Raw genomic sequence first — 22,837 nt, forward strand, 5'->3', positions numbered from 1 at the left:
AGCATAGGCCACAACAGTTAACACTAACAAATACAGATGGCTCTACAAGCATTTAAGGACATAGAAAATTTTTGTAAATATTTGTTCATCTTACAAAAATGGCACAGACACATGGAATATGAAATAGAGGAAGAGTGACTTTGCAAGGCAGGTAAGGGATACCATTTTAAAAATGTTATATTAAAATGTAGATATGTGTTAATAATTATGTATGTTAACTGAGAAATTTTGAAGATGTCAGACATAAGTTTAGAATAAAATTTAAGGTCTATAGATTTTTTAAAATTAATTTTTAATTTACTACTAATATTAGTACAATTTAGTGCTAACGTTAACTCCAAAAAAGTGAGCCAGAACCTAGTGGAAAAGAAAAAGGAGTTGCATATTCATTGGAGGAGACCTGCAGGGGGAAAAAAAGCTTCTAACATCAGAGGGAGTGCTATGTCTTGATACTGGTACTATACCATGGGAATAAAGGGCTTCTTACCATTTGTGAGGCTGTCACAAATTTTCTTCAAGAAATAACCATGTCAAAAACAAATCAAGAGATTTTTATTTGGTCTAAATCACTGGAGAGATTTGGGGTTCTGGACCAGTCTCCAAGAGTTAGAAGGTAAATGTTATAGGAAACACAGTGCTTAGCGCTGAATGGTACATTTGTTTTATCAGTTTAAATTAGACTAATTAGCATAATGATATATATCGAGAGATCAAACACAGTTCTGAGAAGATTGATAGTTGCTTTTCTCAACAAATGTTCTTCCTTTTTGACATTTATAATTGATATGTTGAAAATTTTGTTAAAAAGTCATTCTCTACTATAAATCGCCTCAGTCTCTTGTTCGAGATACTGAATCATTCCTCTTTTTGTTTTGTTGTAACTTACAAAACATTGATGCTAATAGTAAGGTGTGAAGAAACTTTTTCAGATATCCTTTTCTTATTTCTAAGGCCTAAAGGGTTATTTGTATATTTTGAGAAGAGTAATTTGCAGTCTTACAGGTGTTGCATGCATATTCTTGTTAAATGTTGAGATTTCCATTTGAATGTTGAAGTCTTGCTGTGATCTTTCTGCCGGCTTCAGATTCAACTTTAATAAATGAATGTAGCTCAGAGAATTCAATGTGCAGAATGACTCATTTTGTTATAGAACTGTTTATGGTGAGTTGATTTGAATTAATGCTAGAATAATCCCACTCTGCTTGTTACAGTGTTGCCATATACTGCCTTCTGGTCCTAGATGCAGTTCACCCGCAGGATAATGAGTATTACTTCAACTGAACAGCCTGAGCTACTTTGACCTTTTTCTTTTAAAAGCAATTTTACTTTCTAGTTCAATAAAATGGACCTGAATGAGATGAGTTTGGCAATTATGATGACACAATTACAATTTAAGGAAAGATTGTGCTGATTTTTGTGGAAAAATGCCTGCGTGCATGTACTGTGGGTCCACTCAACATGGAGGCCATAAAAATGCAACACAAGCTAGACTGAAAACGCTCGTCTACAGCACAGCAGCTTGTGCCCACTTTCACCCTCTAGATGATGAGCTTCCATGCAGTACTGCACTTAGGAGATCAGTTGCTGTGGTGAATACAGAGGCAGATAACATTTCTTGGTGTTTTCTTTTTTGCTGTAGGAAAACGTGATCATTGATGAAAATAAGTGTCCTTTAAATAACCACTGAGTTGAGTGTACTTTGGTAGTCTGGTGAATAAGCAGTTTTTCTATATACAGTCTTGTATTCTTTCTATACGTATTGGCTTTCTGAGAAGATTATTCACCTCTTTTCTACAATTTTTACAGAAATCTCATTTTATTTGAAAAGCTGCTTATTTTACAGCTGTTTCAGTCTAATATGAAACTAAAGAGAGTAAAACACAAGGTAGATGTGCATATTCAAATGCTTCTTCAGCTAGGCTTAGCCACCCTCCCCAGTATAAACACAGACAAATTCATCTTTTTACTGCTTTTATTCCTGCTCTTTGAGTAAATCCATTATTCACAAGAAAGGAAACCTTGAAAAGAGCTTCCATTTCAGCACGTATCTTCTTTCATGTAAAGATGTCATTTCAGAAATTTAGACACACAAGCTTTTTTCAAGCCTTGATCCCTTAAGATTTGCTATCTGGTGCACTTGGTTTTAGGTGTTTATTTAATAATTTGTACTCACTTTCAGGGATCAAACTACATTCACAGGTTGACTAATCTATAATTTCCCACCTTTTTCATTTCTTTCTTTCCTTTTTTTTTGGGGGGGGGGGGGGAAGGGGGGAAAGAGATGGATTATGAGTATGTTTGGCTTTTTCTCTTCCTGAAATGTTACTTATCTGACAGGACTTCTCAAAAATAACCTTCTGTGATTCCTTTGTGTACATTTCCCTCAAATACTGTAAACTGAATTCCAAAGATCCTGATGATCTGAAAACATCTGTTTTATCTAAGTATTTTTAATTGGTTTTCTTCCTGTTCTGTCCAGCAGAAGTCATATGGTCAAATACCTAGTTGCAACCTTCTGGGGGGAAGCTGGAGCTGAACCGAAGTGGCCAAATCCCTGGCTGGCGTAAGGAAGCGATGCTTGAAATGAGACCCACACAAGAAATGGGCACATCAGCTGAAGATATGGCTCACTACACTCAAGAAATACTTCTTTTGCCTCGCCTTCTTTTATGAATGTAGAAACCTGTTCTAAAATCACCCTCTGGCTATGATTTTCATTAAAAAAAAATGAAACCTCAGGTAGTATTAAACATCCAAAACGCAGTGCGGGAGTTGCAAGTACCGGGCGCTATGGTGAGGAAACAGGCAATGTATTTATTGCGCAACTCCTTTATTTTTACGAAAAAGGGCCAGAATGCCCGATGAGCTGCAGAACAAAATTTCCACGGATGTCAGGAAACCGTGTGCCGGGCTGCACCTCGCGCGCCTGCGGCGGCAAAACGACCCATCTACGCAGAGGCGGCGGCGCCCCCCGCCCCGCGCCCCCTCGCGCCGCTGCGGGCACCCGCGCGGGACCCCCAGCCGAGGCCGTGGCCCGCCCCGCGCAGCGCAGCAGCCCCAAACCCGTCTGTCCGGGGGTTTTACCTCCTCCCCCGGCGCCGGGGAGCCGCGAGCGGGCCACAGGCGCAGCCGCCGGCGGGGAGGGCGCGGCGCCCGCCCGCCCGCTCCGCGCGTTGCCCCCTATATATAGGCAGGCTGCCGCCGCCGCCGCCGGTGCCTCTGCTTGTGCGAGCCGCTGCGCCACCCCCGCAGCCTGGCTGCGCGCAGCCCGCCCGCCCCGCCGCCGAAAACTTTCCGCCTGGGGGCTCCGCGCCGCCGCCGGCGGGGAGGGGTTTCGCCCCACCGCTTCGCCGGGCCGCGCCGGCCATGTCGCGCTGAGCGGGGGGCGGCGCGGCAGGAGCCGGGGCCGCGGCGGAGCCCCGCGCTCGTGCCCGGGCGGCAGGCGCCGCTCTGGCCCGCCCCGCGCGGGAGTGAAGGCGCCGGGCCCCGCCGGGCTCTGCTGCTGCTGCCGCTCCCGCTCCCGCCGCCGCCGCGGGATGGAGCCGGGCAAGGAGCCCCGGGCGGCCGCAGCGGCGAAGCCCGGCGAGCCCGAGCCGGCCGTGTCCTTCCAGGCGCGGCTCTGGCGGAACCTGCAGCTGGGGGGCAAGGGCAGGAGCGGCGGGCGGGCGGCGGCCGAGCGCCGCACTGCGGAGCCCCCCGCCGCCGCCCTGCCGCCGCCGGGCCCCGGCAAGGGCGACCCGCCACCCGGCGCCAAGTGGGGCGGCTTGAGGCGGAGGAAGCAGGCGCTGGACCGCGTCTTCTCGTCCTCCCAGCCCAACCTGTGCTGCTCGGCGGCCGAGCCGCTGGAGCCGGGCGGCGAGTCCGGCTCCGCCCTGCGCCGCCTGCGGGAGCACCTGCTCCACCAGGGCAAGGCGCCGCCGCCGCCCGGCCGCCGCGAGGAAGCCGCCGCCCCGCTGCCCGCCGCCGGCCCGGGCGGCGCGGCGGCGGGGGATGAGGGGCCCGCGGGCAGGCGGGAGGAGCGCCGGCCCGGCGCGCACCTGTCCCACCAGAAGAGCTCCTCGCTGCCCAGCACCGCCTGCCTGGAGCAGCTGCTGCAGGGCTCGCCCACGGCCGGCCGGAGGAAGGAGCCGCGCGCCGAGGAGGGCGGCGGCAGCGGCAGCAGCGCGGTGAGTGGCGCCCGGGGCCGCCCCGGGAGGCGGCGGGCGGGGGGAGGGGCGGCGGCGCGAGCGCGGCCGTTGGCGGTGGGGAGGCGGCGGGGGCGCCCTGCTGCCCGCGACGGGCCGGGCGGTGCGGACCGCTCCCGTCCTCCGCCCCGGGGAGCCCGAGTGGGGCCGGGGCCGGCGTGGCGCCTTCTCGGGTGGCTCCCCCGAGCCGTGCCGGGAGGGGGGCCGGGCGCCCGCGGGCGCTCTTCAGCCGTGGCCTGGAGTCCCGCGTCGGCTCACAACTTTCCCCCGGAGCCCGTCCCTGCCCTAACAGCCCCTTTTGGCTGTGGCTTCTTATTTTTTATTTTATTTTTTGCACTGCCTTCCTTCAGGTGACTTACACTTTCGTGCCTGCCTATCCAAAGGTGAACTTGCTCTCATATTTCTCCAGAGCACCAGTAGCGACTTTAATAAAAGGACACGCACACGAATTGGCCGAAGGCGCCGGGACCGTTAGCGAGCATTTCTCGCGCGCTGGCACCATTTTAAGCGGGTGAAACAGACGTTTTCCCCCCGTTATCGGAGGGAAGTGTGGCGCAAAGCGGTCACGCGTGCGACTGTCAGCTTTTGAAATCTAGCAACGCGGCTTGCATTGATGGGACTGGTGAATCTTGGAATAGATTGCCTGCAAGAAAAGTTCAAAACACACGAGTCACTCTGGAGCCAGGGTAACTCTAAGCAGTCACCCACTTTTTGCAGAAATAGTTGACTAATACATATTACTGTATATTGTCTGTCTTCCATCATAACTTTGGAGAAAAGTGAGTAACAATTGAAAGGCAGACTTTGTTTGTTTAGCATCAAAAAGAAGCTGTATATTTGATTTGTGTTTTTTTTTTTTTTTTCTGCCGGACCTAGATTAGCTGCGGATATGGTCCAACCTGTGATGGTTCTGTGTTCGCTTGCAAACTTTCCACTCAAATGAGAGGGAATGGAGTCAACAGGACTTTCTCTCTTTTTCTTTTTTTCCTCCTTCTCCATCTTTGTAAATTTAGGACTTAGACCTAATTTTATGTCTAAGTCCCACTGAACTGTTCTGGCCATAAGCACTGTGCTGGCTTGAAGCTACTGCCGCTATCTGTTGTTTAAAACATTTGTAGACTTTTTAGGTCATTGCTTCTTGACATAGGATTATTTTGATACGGCATTTACAAAGTGGATATTTCTCTTCAGTAGTCTATCCTCCAGTCCACAAAAGTCACCTTATGACTTACATTACAGGATCTTTTTCTAATTACTGTAGCTAGCAGTTAATAAATACGGAAATATTTTTTAGCATTCTTCTGTTGTTGTGTTTGACAAGGGAACAGCACATTTATAAGTAAATAAAAATTGACATGTTTTGTAAATAAGAGGATTATTCTCATTTTAAACAAGGTACAGCCATAATATTTGGAAAGAGTACTGATAATCAAAACAAAGGAGGGCCCAAGATTTCTAACTCTTGCCTTTAATTGACGAGGTTTCTGGACTGTTTCTCCAAGCGATTTCCAGTATTAACTTGGCTTGTGCTTGCATGCCAAAACTGGTGTTTTTGATATTAAATAAAGCTTGTTATGTCCCTTGTGTGTTGTTGGGGTTTGTAGAGCAGATGATCGTGATTATAATGTTTCAAAATGATGATTTGAAACAGCTGACTTGCTGTTCTGTGGTCAGCAAGTCCTCTGCTCTCCTCAGCTTTAAAAGTATAATCTCACGAATTACTAAAGCTGACCTAATTCTTCAGCTTCATTGAGCTATACCATACTGAAGGAAATGAGATTCAAATTTTAAAGCACTGTTGGACTCTCTTCATTTTTATCTGTCTTGAGTGGTTTCTTATGGAGCAAATGACTTCCATTATGACTGCTTAGAGTTTTCAGTACAGGAGTTGTCTTGTGTGCCTGTATGCTGTACATCCAGCTCAGTGAGGTTCCTGCTGGACTTCAGTTGTGGCTGTAGGCCTGTTGACATCAATAGCAACAGTTTTGTAAGATTTAAGAACACATTAAATCAGCAGTGAGGTGGGAAAATGTCCAATATTTAAATGAACTTCCACAGCGATCCAGAAATTGAACAGTTGTGATCCTCAGCTGGAAGCAGGCAGTAGGATTTGCTTGCATCTGTATTTCATTCAAATCTCAAACACATTTTAAAGCAATTTTTAGTTCTAGCAATGTTCTACTTTTGGATAATTTGATTTCATATTTGTGGGTCTGTTAGTAGAATTTCTTGAGCTTATGACATGTAAGATTCACTGGACAAGAAGAACCCAGACACCTCTAAAAATCTGTGCTACTGTAAGTAAAACTTGAATTTAAAAAGTTCAAGTTACTCTGAACTCATTTTACCAGACTTCTAAGGCCAGACCCTCAGAGGTGGGTAAGTGCCCCTATTAAGATGTTCAATTCCGATTGATGCTCTGAGGAAGGCAGAGGGAGAAAGATTGAATGTGATGGCAGGGCATTGCTTTATTAGCCCATTTTATTCATGTATTTTTTTTAAACATATTTATAATGTGGTCACCTGGAAAGGCTGTATTTTGAAGAATGGAATTAAGCAAGGCTCCTTAAGTCTTGGTGCATGAATTTATTCTGGTGTTTTTTAGCAAATATGCACACAAAAATACCTACCAAGCATTTTAAGGAAAATGATTGGGGTGGGGATACAGTCCAGTGAGAAGTTAAATTTCATGTGCTTGTAACCTAAAATAATACAATTGTAATAGGTGAAAAGGAGCAAAAATTAATGTGGTGAATAGGAAGATTTTCGTACTTCGATAAAATAACAATGTAAGTTGCACTACTCTATATGGATTTAACTTTGGAATGTTCTTTTTGGCTTAAACTATTTAAAGATAATTTGAACTAACTTAAAACTTTGAAGTATGCAGTATATCCATACTGCATCTAACATGGCCAGTATTATATAGAGACCTTTTTCTCTCAGCATCTTGTGAACAACTTCTGTTGCAGTGAATAGGATTAGTACCTTGTACAAAGAAAAGACCAGTGCTCAAGGTAGGGGTCTTATGAGCAAAATAACCATTAGATGTGAGCAGTAAAAACCGATCTAGTTCTCTTCTGAAGACTGAATACTTCTCAAAGCTTGAATTGTTTAGGTAAAGGAAGGTATCATATCATTATATTTGTAGGCAGGACATCTAGGTTGTTTTTAAAGGGTAGCCAAAGTATAAATATTATTTATTGGGATGAAGAAATCAAAATGTTTAATTAAACATCATCCTTCTTCCAGCTTCTAAAGGCTACATGGCAGGTTTGATTGGCCAAACTGTTCTTAACCCTAGAAATACCATGCAGTCGCCTTTGTGTAGCTGAGAGCTGCAGGATGTGTCCTGCACACAGGGAGCTGTGGGTAAAGGAGCTCCTGCAGTGTCTCACAGGCAGGAGGCAGCAGCAGGTCTCCAAGGGTTCACCAAGTGTGCTGCCATGTCCCAAGGCAACATCACAGTGTCTTCTTCATTCACCCTTTGTGACTTGCATCTTCTTGTCACCAGGAATTCAGAGTTACCCAGTAGTCCCTGTGCTAGCATGGCCTTTCTCGTAAATATGCAATGTAGCTTTGCGTGGGAGGCTTTGTGCCACTCGTGGTTTGTCATAGTCATGCACTGAAAACCAGGAAGGTGGAAATATTGCTGCTGAAATCCAGATAAAGTTACAAGTATTTCATCATCTTCATTAGAAAACACGGGTGTGGGCATATGTCATCTTTAACTGACGGTGATAGTTTTTTTCCCTAGGTCCAAATGATCTGTATCCAAATATGTGCCATTTGTGATGGCACCAAAGGAGTGAATAGCACTTATGGAGGGAGTTGTGGTGGGACCCTGATGGGAGGTTTGCAGGCTCAGGTCTGGATTCTGCAGTGAGATCTGTTCTTCTCTGTGTGTGTTTCCCTGGCAGGTTTCATTGCAGAATCATGATTTAGTAACAACCAGCTTTTTCAGCTTAATAGATCAACTTAGGATGTATTAAACAAAAAAATGAGCAATAGAGGGGGGAGATTCTTAACTGCTCTCCTCTGTCTCGGGTTCCTGCTTGCGTGAGCTACAGGGGGTAAATAAGAGACATGGGAGGGCTGTAAGGTTATTGTAGGGAAGGGGGGAGCACTAGGATTGTGGCTCAGTCATTAGACACACAGGTGTAGGAAGTAAAGCTTCACTAGTTCAGCTGCGCATGAAACTGCTTAGTTAATAAGGCACCCTTCAGGCCTGCATTTGAGGGTCTTTAGGGCCGGAGATTAAATATGACTGGTCTAGGTTATGTATATTACAGCATCTTGCAAGATATATGAGATGCTGAGATAAAGCCTAAAGAAATGCATATATATATATATATATACACACATACACACACATACATATCTATATATATAAATTTTTGTTCTCTTTCTCTTGATACATTTTTCAATAAGGTTGATGTAAGAGAGTGAGCTGTGTGGCATGTGAGAGGGGTCTGCAGGAGCAGGAGAGGTCTGGGACCTGCATCTCTTGAAGAGAGGTTGCACATTCAGAATAAGGAGCCAGGCTTTGTAATGAGGGAAGAAAGTGAAGCTGGAATTAAATTGCTAGAAGAGTAGCAATGAAACAGGAGCAGAGACATAGCTGTGAGAACCCTGAAGAGCAAGCAGGAGAGTTTTGAATTTGATGTGGAAGGGGGTGCAGAGCCAGTTGAAGTACCTGACTGGCATACTGTGTGTGTTTATCAGTCTATGCTGAAATAAATCTATACTTGGCTTAGAGCCATTGAAGTTAATGAAGTTACACTAGGGAAAAATGTAACTTGTTTGGTCTGATTCACACATGTCACAGGTCACATTTTGGTAAGAGATCCAGTGAATGTAGGCAAAAGAATAAAATAAAGGGGAGGGGGAAAGGCAGAAAATGTCAGTAAGAAAGCTACATTGATAGCATCACCCAAGGGAATCTTAATTGCTACTTTAGATTACTAAGGGACTGCATTGGGAAAGCAGAAGGGATGAGGAAAACTGAACACTTCTGACTTCCAAGGATTACTTTTTTCTGAGATAATGCCAAGAAGGGTTTGAGACAGCTAATCTGCACAGATTTCTGGAGCATGATTTGGGGGTACTGAGAATAAAAGTGCAAAATTTCAGGCAGAAAGAGAAGGCTTTCTTTTGGGGATCAGGCCACTGAGAAGTAGGGGATAGGTAGATGAGTGAATGCTTAAGCTGGGTCAGAAGAGCCTTGAGTTTGTTAATAGAAATTTGATTTAGCAAGCAAGGAAAAAAACTGTTCCTGACCTTCATTTCTTTTAAAAAAGCTGTTGCAGTTTCTCAAGGCTATTTGTTTCTGCAAGTATTTAATTAGACATCTGATTGGATGAATCTAGATTCTGTATTGTCCTGTTTCCTGCTTTTTTTTTTAATGTCTCTTAAAAGATTTCTCTTTCAGCAATTTCAGACGTGTTCATCTATTTCTCATGCTCTTTCAGCCTTTGATCCATCTCCCAACTCACAATATGTTAATACAGTGTGTGTGTAAGCTGACCTGAAAATCAAGAGACAGTGCAACAGAATTGTGTTTAATCACATCCTGGATAACCTCTGCTTATAATTAACTAAAGATTCTCTCCAGGGTTTTCAAAGTAAGCTGCATCATTTTTTGAAATTGGCCAGTTAGCATTTATCCTCTGGGTGAAGTACTTAAAACACAGATATTTTAAACACAGCTAACGGCAATTGTTGATTTGACCCTTTTTTAAAATCTATGACCTCATTTAAGCTTCACTTTTTTTCTACCTGGATTGCTCATATGTAAAGCCATTTAAAGTAAAATGTGTTGAGAAGAATAGCTGGTGGATAGGACATGTCAGTGATGGAACAGTACCGGTATCTTTAGAGCTGTCAATCTCTAAATCTGCACCTTTTGCAGATACCTTCACCAAATTCTCTCAGATTTGTTAACTGCTGTTTTGGTGATAATCAAATCCGTATGTGATCATTAGTAATGATTAAAAAAAAAAAAAAAAAAAAGCATTTCTTAAGAGGAAGTAAGTCCCTTGAGTACAAAGGTATGTACAAGAATAAGGATTTTGAAAATTCTTATGTAAGCATAGAATAACGTGGTTTAGAAGGGAACTCTGGAGGTTATCTAGTCCTGCTCAAAGCAGGTCCGGTTAAATCAGGTCACTTGGACTTGCCCAGCTTAATTTTGAGTATCTCCGGGGATGGAGATTCTACATACTCTTTGCACAATCTCTTCCAGGATTAGACCACCCTCATGGTGAAAAAGCTTTTCCCTATATCTAATCAGAATTTCCCATGTTCCAAAAAGTGTCCTTGGCCTTCAGTCCTATCACTGTGCCTCTTTGACAGGAGTCTGGCTCCACCACCTCTACGCCCTCCTGTTGCGTAGCTGTAGACAGCAGTGAGATTTCCGCTTAGCCTTAAGGCTTTACAAAGCCAGTTCTCTCAGCCTCTCCTCCTCTTCATTCGGTAAATCTTCGAACATAAATTTAAGGTGCTTCCACTAGTATTTCTCTGTATCAGTTGCAAAATAAGATGCATGAACTCCCTCAATTGTTTTAGCCCATGGTCTGATGGCTTAAGTTAAATCACAACAGTCTTTGTGCTGAAGCAACAAAAAAGGTGCTTATTTTCTACCTAGTGACCCTGCTGTAAGGTGATAACCTTTGGCATAAGTATGGTAACTAACCATTCCAGCTGTATTTGAAGTGACTGAGTCAAAACTCTACTGCTTATTATTTCAGAATTTTACCAATGTGTACTTAGTATACTGAATTGTTGAACTTTTTCAGTGTAAAAAGCCAAACACCTCAATACAGCTATGGAATTTGAGTTTTTTGCAAGAATTCTTGAAAAAAAATTTTTGCCCTTATGTTGAAATGTTGCTTGCAGAAAATTGTATTTACTAATAAGGCTTAGCACCAACTATTATGTTACTGCAAAGAGAAGTACTTTTTAGCAATGTAAAAAATATGACTACACACAGTCTTAAAACTGCCAATGTGTCATTCAGAATCTAGCTCTGTAGGTAGTTCTAATTTAACTGTTTTGTCTTGTGATATGGTACTAACATATTAATAAACCGAAGTGTCATTTTTTCCTCTTGTATGAATTGCTGGTCTTTGGCAAGATGACTGAGAACTCTGCATTGATCTGAAGACTAAATTTGGCTTTTCCTCCATAATCTGTTATTGATCCTGGATCTCTCTAAATGTTATCTTTTGGGGCATTTTAAATAGGTAACTATAATATAAGCCCTAAAGCTGCAAGGTTTTAGAGAGAAAACAAGGACTTCCTCTTCCTTTGTAGAAGAAAGGAGAAATCCCCCAAACTTTAGCTGTGGTACACTTATCTAAACTGTAAATTAAACCACACTCATTTCAGTACAGGGTTTTGTTTTATTTGGAGATTGTATTCTGCTCAGGAAAACAGTGATGTATGGTCCATGCATTTCTTTAAGGGTGGACAAATGGCAAGTCATATCAAACACACAGAAAACTGCTTGCTGTGGTCTGGTAAGAAGTGGAGTTTTGTTGATGAGAGGGTTCCTATTTGGCTGTCAAGTCAGAGGCTTCCTATTTCAGAGACTTTGATAGACCATGGCTGTCAACAAATCCAATTTTGAAAGGCTCAGATTCTGAGTGTGAGAAATGGGACCAGGGTATAGAGGTATTTCAGAACCGGGATATTTGTCAGCAATTCCAGTCACTTGACTTGGAATTTAGCTATGACCCTGAGATAAAGCCTGTCCCATGTGGGATGGGCTGTGAGGTATTTGTAGCCATGCTGGTTGAAATGACTGACTTCGTTTTGTATCTCAATGAGAAAACGGGAGAGACAGCGCAATATGCACTGTACCCTGCTTGGGGACTGCTTCAGTACTTTGAGTATCATCTATTAAATCTTATTGTTTCTAATGTAAGTTGATATTTATTGGAGGTCTTACTGAAGTATCCTAATCTTTGTTTTTCGTAGGCTACAGCTCACTATCTTTGACCTTTAATGCAGGTGGTGATGTAGCAGTGAAAGTGTAGTGTTTTGAAATTATTTATCATAAAGTGTGGAGGATTCCTCTCAAATAGTCTTTTATTTTTTTTTGTTAATATTCATGACTTTCCTTTTAAAACGTTACCATACTGATCCTGATATGAGGCAGTTGCCAACGTTAGGCAATTCTGACTTATCAAAGAACAGAACAAAGATAGACGCACTTTACATTAATTCCCATGGTAATTCCCCAGTTTCAGCTTTTTAAAGTGATTGATAAATTTTTGTTTATTTCAGTGTGCTTTAGTGCTTGCCTCGGCATCTTTGTTGTAAAGCTATTTGGGTAAATCAAAAGCCTTTGAAGAAAATGTTGTTTTTAATTCTTGTTAACTAAAAATTAAAATGGCTTTGTAATGCATAGAATTGGGAATACCCAAGCTAACTACTGAAATATGATGTTCAACCTGTTTTTTTTTCTTTTTTAATAGATTAAATATAAACCATGTTTGTGTTAGTTTCCCTAAGAGAGTAATGATTTGGGGATTTGTAAGAGTTGCTCTGTCATAGATGACGTCTTTGGCTGTTCATAAGAGTTCCCGGTCATTAGCATTGATAGCAGTCTGCTAATTATTTGGTGCTGTAAATAAGCGTTTATGTTTAGAACATACTTTTCCCATAAAAAACAAGTTTGTGTTCTGATGCATCTGAGATTTAGCATCACTGGTACTTAAGATGATAAAACTTTTGACTGTTGCTAGGTATTCCTTGGCGTTCCGTGTTTTACGTGTTCCCACTTTCCTCAGCAGGGGAAGCCTTTAACTGATAAATGGGTTACTGAGTGAGACCACTTGCTACCTAGCAATGGCTCCTGAATTCATATATTAATGTATTTTCCCTTGCAGGCCGGTATCTTATACCTCAGCAGATGTGATCTAACACTACAGAAAAGCTAGAGCTTGTGTGTAAACACTACCACAGAAAGACCCTGTCCTAATGGCTCATGTGACTGGTGAAGCTCTTCTGACCTGAAGATCCAGGTTAAAAGAGCATCCTGGCAGGCTGTTTTCTGTGGGAACTGTAAATGCATTGCAGTGGAGGTCCTGTCAGAAACCATGCGTGCATTTGGTGGCCACAGGATGGGGGGTAGACAGAATTCTTCATTTTCTTCATCTTTGGAGTTACATAAATGCAACACTCTCTCCTAAGGGGAGAGATTCTTGGAGAAATGGCTGGTGGTCTTACCACCTGGTACTGTTGTAAAGGGGATCTTGATCAGCTTAGCTTTCTCCTACTGCTTCTTTCCTCCTCTTCCATTACAGACATGAATGTTTTTCATATTGACCCTACTCAGGTAAATATTTGATGTCTCCAGGATTTTTCAGAAATGCAATAGAGTAAAAATCAGGGTTGGATCATAGAAAGAGTGTTCTGATAATGTCTTTTCACAGATAAAATGAGTGCTGTGTTTGGATAATGTTGAAGCCATTCAGAAATGTACCTAGGTAATAGCACAGGAGAAAACATCTAGAGCTTTTGCCACCACCAGGAATGGAACTCCAGTGCTAGAAAAGATTTTTGTTGTGCCATCAGAGTATTAAAGTATCTGCAGCACTTCTTGAACTGTCTCTTCCTTTTGATACTTGCAAATGTGAACCACCTGTGAGCAGAACTTATTCTTTACTTCAGCCTGTATTTTCAGTGGTTCTTGGCTGTTCTTTCTTTTAGATCCTTTTAGTTTTTGAAGTAAAACCCTTCCTGTTTTTCCCACTTTTACCATCATCATACTGAGATCAAAAGTTGCTGTAAGAAACTCCAGAAGCAGCAGCAGTGTGTATTTCTGGATGAAACACTGTATTTCAAACTTTGCTCGTGCATGTGTAAATCTAATTCTTTATAACCTTGTAATTTTTCTTTAGCCTCTTTGCTCATTTCAGAAGAGGGGAAAAAAGTCAGTTTCTTTCAAGAAAAAGCAAGTTTAGCCACTTGTTTAACTACTGGTTTAGCCACTGGTACTGATAAGATACTTCTATGATTTGAAAACCTGTAATGTATAAACTTTGACTCTCCTTTCTGCACTTTTCTGGGGAAGTTCTGCAGCCATTTCTCAAGAAAATCATATGCAAGAATGAGTCATGAAATGTCATATCAAGCAGATTAGATTCTTTTGGGAGAAAAGCTGAGTGCTGTTTATGTAAGGAAGTTGGCTTAGTCTGAACGCCAGGCATGCTATGGGTAGAATCCATTTGGCTTTGATTTTGGTCGGGAGGCCTTCAGTCCTGAGACCAGCTCTGCTGGGCTTTTGTCACTGGCACAGGTGAGCATGTCAGGCGAAGAAGAATAATCTTTGGAAGGCTTGCAAATACGTAACAACATAACATGAACGAACAGCATAAAGTGAATGAGCCTCTCAGATTCTTTTTGCAGTGTATCCAATTAAGGCATTCAGTCCCTTGCAATTAATGAATATCCTGATTAGTCTTTCACCTTGTGTGAGCTGCTATCTGTTTCATATCTCTTATGTAAGAGAATTACCCATCAGATGTTTGTTCTCTGCTTCTGTTGAGTGCTATTAAATCAGCAGCTAGGCTGTCCTATTACTACTAACAGATTTTATGCAGTTAAGCTTTAGAAAAAATACCAATGTCTTACGGATTGTGCTAGAGGGAAGCAAACCCAGGAATTTTTCTGTTGGCTGCATTAGCTAATGTGACTTACGCAGTAGTTTATGTAATAGCAAGAGAAGAAAAATAATAACTAAGGCTCTTATTGATAACTGTGAGACAGGTTCTCTTTCTAAGCCCTTTTGACCCAGTGTTGGAAACTGGAACAGAGCAAGTTTAAAAAGGTAAGGGGTTGAACTGTAGTTTGGTCTCTGTTATCTCTGTGCATACAGGGAGACCACATGGATGTGAAAAAGTTGAGACTTTTTCCAGAAACTGATTCTCGTCCAATTTGGACAGGACTTGGTTTTCAGCTGTGGTGAAGCTCCTCTGCTCTGTCTGGAAAACATAACTACCTTCCAGGAGCTCTTAGATTCCTTTTTATCCCCCAAAGTAGGAAATTCTGTATACTTATTTAAGCCTTGGCTCAAAAAATTCATCTGATTCTGTCTGGCAAATGGCTCTGAACTCTTGGAATCTGGGGACAAAATTGCTTCCAGCAGGAGAAACAGTGACTTGTGAGTGCTGAGCAAGGAATGGTTATCCGATGAAACTTCATGTGCGGTAGGCAGAGATCCTAGAGTTCTCGGAGAGTTGATGGAAAAACAAAGGATTATAGAAGTCTGTTAGAAGGGAAGAAATGAAGCTTCCAATTCTGATTTTAAGGGTATCCTTACCCACACAGTGGAAAGCTTATTGTCCTCCTTTGGCACAGGCTTTCTATCTTGCCGTTACAATTATAACAACTCCATTCTTAACTTTTAGACATTATTACCATTTGATGATGGTTTTGATTTTCTTGTTTACTGTAGTCCATATAAGATTAATGTGAAAAGTGTTTTAATCTTGATGTCATAAGAACTAGCTTTTGCAATTTGGTTTTATACTTATTTTAATGAAAATATTAATACCATGTGGAAATCAGCTAGGGTCAGGAAATATGAAAGAATAAATGCATATGCATAATATAACCTTTGTGTGATGCATAAGAAACCTCACTGAGTTGCAAGAACTGGAAATTGTAATCTATCTCCTGTTTTAAGATTTGTATCCAAGATTCAACTGACAAAGGTAGTTCAATATGTAGGGTAACAGTTAATCTGCCTCTGCAGTTGCAGCACTGAGACTTACATTGCAGTGTTCTCTGAGAGTGAGTTAGTGTCCAACAACAGAAGGATACATTCTAATCGTAGTGGTTCTGCATTTCTGAAACAGCCCACAGAATGACAGGATTTTCCCTGTAAACTGGTATTTACACAGGTTTGTAGGTGTGTGTGTGGTGGTGTGTGTGTGGGTTTTTTTTTTTTTTTTTTTTTTTTTTTTTTTTTGCGCTAATTCCAGCATTCGGATGCTTCAGTTGCTTGGCTTTCAGACTAGGAACATATGGTGGATGGTTGTGTGGCTCTGTGTGAAGAAGACACATTTGGTGTGAGGCTGCAGCAGTGTTCCGGCGTGTAGCATGTTGCACACAGGATTCCAGATGAAATGTTATAGGCGTGAATGACTTAGAAAAGTCTGTTACTTTTTTTCAATATGTTGAAAATGGGATCCTCAGCTTTAGAAAGTTTAAGTGTATTAGTCATCTAATCTAATCTACTCTCTTATAAAGGTAATACTTCTTAGTCTCCTATTGTTGAAGCATAACTAACTTGTTTTCAGATACCTCCTTATGTTAATGTTAATCAAGAATAGAAAAATGAAATAAGAATCATCCTTAAAATTCTGCTGTGATAGAAAAAGTAGTGTTTGCAGTATCATGAATTATATCTCTTCCTACTTCTTTCCAGTATACCTCATTTTAGCACTATCTCAATATGCAAAGTGCTTCTTTATTTTGGTTCCAAATTCTCACTTCCTTTGCAAGGGAAGCTTAATTTTTCTTAAAACTCACAGATTCTGAGAAAAGTCTGTTCCTTCCCTATGAGTACCAAGTGCTAGCAGAAGTTGTTTCTAAATAATACATACAAATAGACCTTTGAGTAAAAAAACTGAATGTCCTTGAAGAGGTGTTACACTGAAGGCTAGCACCTTTTTCAGGCCTTGTTAACTACTTGGCTTCTACACATTTGAAATTATTTAACCTCAGCTGTACAGTTTCTGCTGGTATTCTGTCATGGTGTTTGTCCAGACAGACATTAACTTCAGGCCTATTTGTACCAACATATTGAATAATACAGGCTGTAGTTAGTCATGTATTGCCAGAAGCCACTGTTAGTTTCAGAGTCGCAGGCTAATACTGAATTTATTAGATCTTTCTAGCTAGTATTCTTAAATATGATTATGTTTGTGTAGAGACCTGCCACGCTTCTGATAAAACATTAACTAACAAAAGCAAGACAAAAGCATTAAAAGGCATTGTTCCTGGTTATACTTTTGTTTTTCTGTGGTGGCGATCACGAAGCACAGACGTGGGCTGGTACACTATTCAGAAATTCTGCCGTTTAGAAAAGTGACATCGGCACCTTGCCAGTAAACTGTTATCGCATAATCTGTACTGAAATAACTTCTGTCGAAATCCTGGTATCACTTGCTTTTGTTATAGATGGAGAAGAAGCTTCTTAGAGTACAAAAATATGCCTTTTTACAAGGGACTTAAAATATGTAGGAGAAAAGGAATAACTTGTATTCATCTTTACACTGGATGTGTCTAAAAAGAGGCACCGAAAATAGTATATTCACAGTAGTGTAGTGCTCTGCCAAGCTAACATCCTCAGCAGGGCCTTTTAGCCATACTTGCGTAACACTTCCTCCGCGCCGTCGCATCTTTTTTTTTTGAGCTAGCTTTGGATGTCTTGGGGGGCGTTGACATGTGTACACAAACCTAAGGATTTGATTGTGTGCCAGCAGAAGGACGAGGAAGAGAGACCCATGATGTGAAGGCAAAGGTCTGTGCACGTTAATGTGTTCTGCTCACTTTTGGTGCAGTAAATGGTACTGGAGGACAAAAGGTGTTGACATCACTTAGTTACAATTAAGTATGGGCTGTGTTTTTAAGCACAGAGATCTTCACACATTTATTTCCTTGACAAATGCATTGGAAAAGTTGCACCAAAGTTTGGAGGGTTACTGGTTGGAGGGGTTGTGATACCCAGGAGAAATGTATCATAAATGACACAAGGCATTTTGAAGTGGAATAGCTATGCAAGACAAAGTTACTCAAATTCTTTACAAGTCCCTTTTTAAGGAAAAGGATATCAGTTAGTCTCTTACTCTGTCACTCAGTCCTTTTTTAGCAAAGAAGAATGATTTCATTCTGTTGATTTATTCTGATTTGATTGATGTGATGTGGGTTACTCTTGCTGCTGTTGAGAAATGTGACAAGGCTGATAGAGGAAGAAGGAGATAGACTAGTAACGGTAGGATCACAGCTGCTGTTCTTAGTATGCAAGGGGAGACGGCCAGTCACGGACAGATGCTTCGGTCTGGCGGACTGCTGTCAGCTGTTGCTGGGAAATTGGGTTCAGCAGAACAGGTTGGATTTAGTTTTGGAATTGGCTGAAAACGGTGTGAATGTGAGCGTGCATGTGCCTGCATGGGAGAGGGACAGGAGAATCGGCTGAAGGGCAGGGAGACATGCAGGGAAGATTAACAGAATCGCTTTTTGTATCAGGCAAAACTCGCTGCTATGGCACTGCTAGTGTGTGTCTCCATCAGCACGGTGGTTTCTGTCCTAATGGCTGACACACAGTCCTGAGATGGGTTTCCTAGTGACTTCTGGTACCTGTTGGGTAATTTGTTCCTTGGTCTGCTCATTCAGAAGTTCAGATGGAATGGGTGGTCCTTCACCATTGTGGTGATCATCATACTGTTTAATCCTGGCTTGTAATGGACTCATTCTGGATGGTTTGTTTTGGATTTTGCTATCCTCTTAATAATAGCACAGTAGTAATGCAGTGCTTAAAAGCTGTTGTCTTTCTGTCTCATTTCTATATTCTTCCCATTAATCGTCACTCAATTATTCAACCATTGCAGACTCCCCTTTGTCGCAGGCGGGTGCACTGGCAGATGGCACAGCATTGCCAGAATACGGGAGGGTTGCACTAGTGTGTGTCACTATCGACTTCTTTGGGTACATGCAGCCTTCAGATGTTACAGGCCAGTTCCTCTTCGCTGCCCAGGTCTGCAGACAGGTTTTGTCCTTTGGAAGGCTCTTGGAAAAGGAGAGAGGAGAGGTTTTCTATTGTTAAGGCTTTCTAGGGCATCTTGGCTTTAAGAATCCGTCAGGGAACAGTATGGTTTTCAGCTATATATAGTGCATGTCAAGTTCAATATTTCAGCACTTTGAGGTTTGGCAGAAAAAAGTATTGATGTTTTTTATTGACTGAATTTGTTAGGAGCAGGGCAAAAATGACCCATGATTTTTTTTATAAAACATGGAGAGGCTTATTAATATGTTGCTGAAGACTTTGTAGTTGGGATTAAGACTGAGGTGTTGGTGACTTTTGGAGTAAAACTACTGGGCATTATTCTTGTTCTCTATTAAAAATGAAGACTGACATTTGAGAAGGAAGCAATGCATTGCTCACTGAATTTTGGGCCGTAAGCTATGAATGGCAGAACTTTTTTTGTTTTTTTTGACAAAGCATGTTTTAAAAAGTGGAGGGAATATTCATTAATTGAAGTTTTATATATGTACTGGCCATAAATAGTTGAATATATTAACTCAGTCTGCAGTATCTGATGTTCTGAGAACAGTTTACCTATCTTGTGGAAAGTATGCAGAGTATTTAATTTGTCCTGTGCTACGTTATATCATGTACATACTTGTCATCTAGTAGATGTCCTTGTGTAAAAGTAGCAATAGCTATTAAAGGGCTAGTGTGTTAATCTTTGCAAAATCCAGGATTATTCTTTAATTCCCATTAGCCAATTCTGCTTGTTCCTGTCAGTGTGCTGCTTGTTGGCTGAGTTATTGGATGTGAAATGCCAGGTAAAGGATTTATTTGTTGCATTATAAAATCTAACTGAAATTATCAGTTTTTCTGTACACTGCACAGATGGGAACCTGTAGTTGTATTTCATAGTTTATCTTCAATTTTGATTAAAAAAAAGTGATATATCATAAAAAAAAACTATGAAAACACTGTTAATGGCAGCTGTAATCAAATAGCTCGATTCCAGTTGTTCATCAAGATTAGGGGCTTCTGCTGTTTATTGTATTTAGTCATAAGACAAGTATTTTAATAAAGTTCTCCTTTGTAGGCTGTCAGAGGAATTGCTTTCTCTAATAGAGCTAAATGTCAGTTGCTGTTCTCAGTCCACTATGTATTAGTTTGCTTAGACAAATATAAGAACAATGTCATTTCCCCATTTGGGAATTTACTGTTTGTAACCCATGGGAGAAGAATAAACTAGCATTTTTTTTTTCTTTCTGTATCAGGGCCAACGTGCTGTAAGTAACGCTTATTTTTTATCTGTGCTGCTTGATTGCCTATAATGGAAGAAGTGCCTTGAGGTATAAAATACGTTAAAGTGTTGTTTAGCTTCAGCTCCTAATGATACTGTAGCATCCAAAAACCCCAAACCAAAACAACAAAAAAACCCAGTTAAACACTTCCTTCGTGTTTTTTTTCTTACGGAAAAATTGTGCATTGTGCTACCATGGGCAATGTGTTGATCAAGTGGTTCTGAAATGTGAAAGGCAAGATTATTACTGGTTAGTCATTATAGCAATAAGCATGAAGAGAAATATCTTGTACTTCTTCATGACAGATGTCTAAGATTGTCTTTTTGCAGTGCTGTTGTAATCGCTGTAAAGAGTAGCCAGTCAGACAAGTCTTTTCTTATAGCTTGGAACTAGATTCTGTATCATGAGTCATCTGCGCTCAGATTGTCTGTTTCAAACTGATAAATGTTGAAAAAAACAGACAGAAGCGACCTCAGTTCTCTCCCCCACCCCTGCTAAAACCACAACAGCAATCTATAACTTTCTCTGTTTTGTAGGTGCAGCTTTTATAACACTTTATACCAAGAAGGAGGGGAAGAAGGAAGATTTTTTTTTTTGGTCATCCAAAATGGAAGTATTGTTGTTCAACTATTCTGGTTATCTTTATATGTAAAATGTTTGTTTGTAGAGGTTGATGTCTCTTCACAAGACCATTACATTTATCGTTGTCGTATTGACATCACTTTAAAAATAGACCTGTGTGTTGATCCCTGCTGGTCTAGCAGTATTTTTCTTAGATATCTTCAGATATGTTACACTGAGATCCTCTGAGATATCTGTTTCCTTAAAATGCCAAGAGAAGAAGAAGAAAAAAATTAAACAAGAGCTTGGCCTAGGGATAAGCTACTCTCCAGGTCTAGCAGCTTTGCTGCCCACAAAGGAGCTTTCCAGTACAATTCCTTTCAAAACAAGAACTGTACTTATTGAATGGCCTAGGCATGACAGCATGAGATTGATGCCCTCTACTTACAAGCATGAGACTGCACTGCAGTTTGGAGAAAAAAAAAAAAAATCTTTGCACTTCCTGAAATGTATGATTTGTTTGGTAATAATGCACCTAGAATAACTAGACTTACAGATTTTTCTTACTGGCTAGGAGAGAGAAATTTTCAGCTAACTGGTGTTTTAGTGTCTTGGCAGATCCATAAATCCATTTAAAAGACCTTTTATCTGAAGTGCAGCAGGATTTTTGTTTTTAATTTTAAACTGAAATAATCAATTTTTGTGTCATTCCTTAGATGATGAGGCACAAACATATAGTAAATGAGAGCTGTCATCCAAAGAAGTTTAAGGTGAGGTATAATTTCAAAAAAATGTTGAGAACAGCAGTCACGAGCGAACAGCAGAGGAGGATGGTGAGGCAGCTCCAAACAACCACTCCCTACTCTGTTTAGTAACTGCTGTTTCTTAGGAAGCTATTTAAAAACCAACATACGTGATCTCTCATGTAAAACTATGATTAACTTGCTTCCTTGCCTGTCACTGAAAAAGGACACATGGAAAATATGCCAGAATTTTCCTTCAAGATTAGAAAGATCTTGCTAAGATGATAAACGTTTTAGTAAAGTAAGGACAACTGAATTTTACCTTGAAAGATGACTTTTCTCCCCAAAGGGCCTGTTTTTTGAAACTGAGCCGTATAAAAATGAGCTTCAACCCAGGAGGTGCTAGTTCCCTCCTTGGGCTCAGGGTGTACTCTTTCATTATGCCTTCCCATCACCCTCTAGGTTACAGATGCTTTCTGTAGGATGAAGTTTGTGGCTGCTGGGTGAGTTAATCAATTTGAGCTGCTGGAAAAGGAATACACTTCTTCCTTGGTGTGTTTCCTAGCTGACCAGTTTTACTTAATGGCCATGGAATTGCTAGATCTAACGCAAGGGAAAAAACTCAGCTCAGAGTTTGAGAGGGTTCCCAAGTGACCTTAGTCTGATACTTGAGGCATTTAGCTGGACAATAGCAGGCTTTTATTAAATTCCTCCTCCAAATTAGGCAGAACAGGACGTGTTTGAACTTGTCTCAACTACACTGTAAGATCGTTCTACTACAGTGATATTGTATATAAGGCCATTATGTTACTCTCTGGTTGTTTTTTGTGAGGCCCTGAATGGTAGGCATGTGATGGGCACCCCTGCCTTATCGGTGTGCTCTGAGGAGCTGGGCAAAAAAATGCTTTCTGTAACGGTCCTCAGAAGGGTTGAGCATGGGCTAAGGTTCAGAACAGCTCTGTCACCTTGAATATCTGAAACCTGGCTGTCTGGAAGACTTTACTAGTGGAAGTTAAAATAGACTTTTTGTGCATCTAAACTTAGATGGTGCTTGAGCAGAGATGCTGACTATCTTGGTGATGCCAGGGTATTGGATACAAGCTCCTCTGAGTTCAGCTCTGTAAGTGTCTTATGAATAATTTCAGTGGTAAGTTTTAAGACATGACTTCGAGAGAAAAGGTAATCAAGAATATTATTTGATATATAGGAGAATGAATGTTTTGTTTCAGTTGAAAATACTACACAAGGACTTGTGATATAAAGGCAGGAATTTTAGTAGCATCAAATCCC

At 41.3% G+C, this 22,837-nt stretch overlaps 1 protein-coding gene across 4 annotated transcripts in view; it reads left to right on the forward strand.

Annotated features, from left to right (window-relative positions):
* The first annotated feature begins 3,510 nt into the window (after nt 1-3,510).
* Nucleotides 3,511-22,837, forward strand: part of LOC112980278 (multiple C2 and transmembrane domain-containing protein 1) — a 286,913-nt gene continuing 267,586 nt past the window's right edge. For all 4 annotated transcript variants that reach the window (XM_064499933.1, XM_064499935.1, XM_064499934.1 and 1 more), the window contains exon 1: nt 3,511-4,166. In XM_064499933.1, coding sequence (XP_064356003.1) covers nt 3,537-4,166 — 630 coding nt within the window. In that variant the 5' untranslated portion in view covers nt 3,511-3,536. The remainder of the gene's footprint in view (nt 4,167-22,837) is intronic.

This window comes from Dromaius novaehollandiae, chromosome W, assembly GCF_036370855.1.
Source record: "Dromaius novaehollandiae isolate bDroNov1 chromosome W, bDroNov1.hap1, whole genome shotgun sequence".
Lineage (NCBI taxonomy): Eukaryota > Metazoa > Chordata > Aves > Casuariiformes > Dromaiidae > Dromaius > Dromaius novaehollandiae.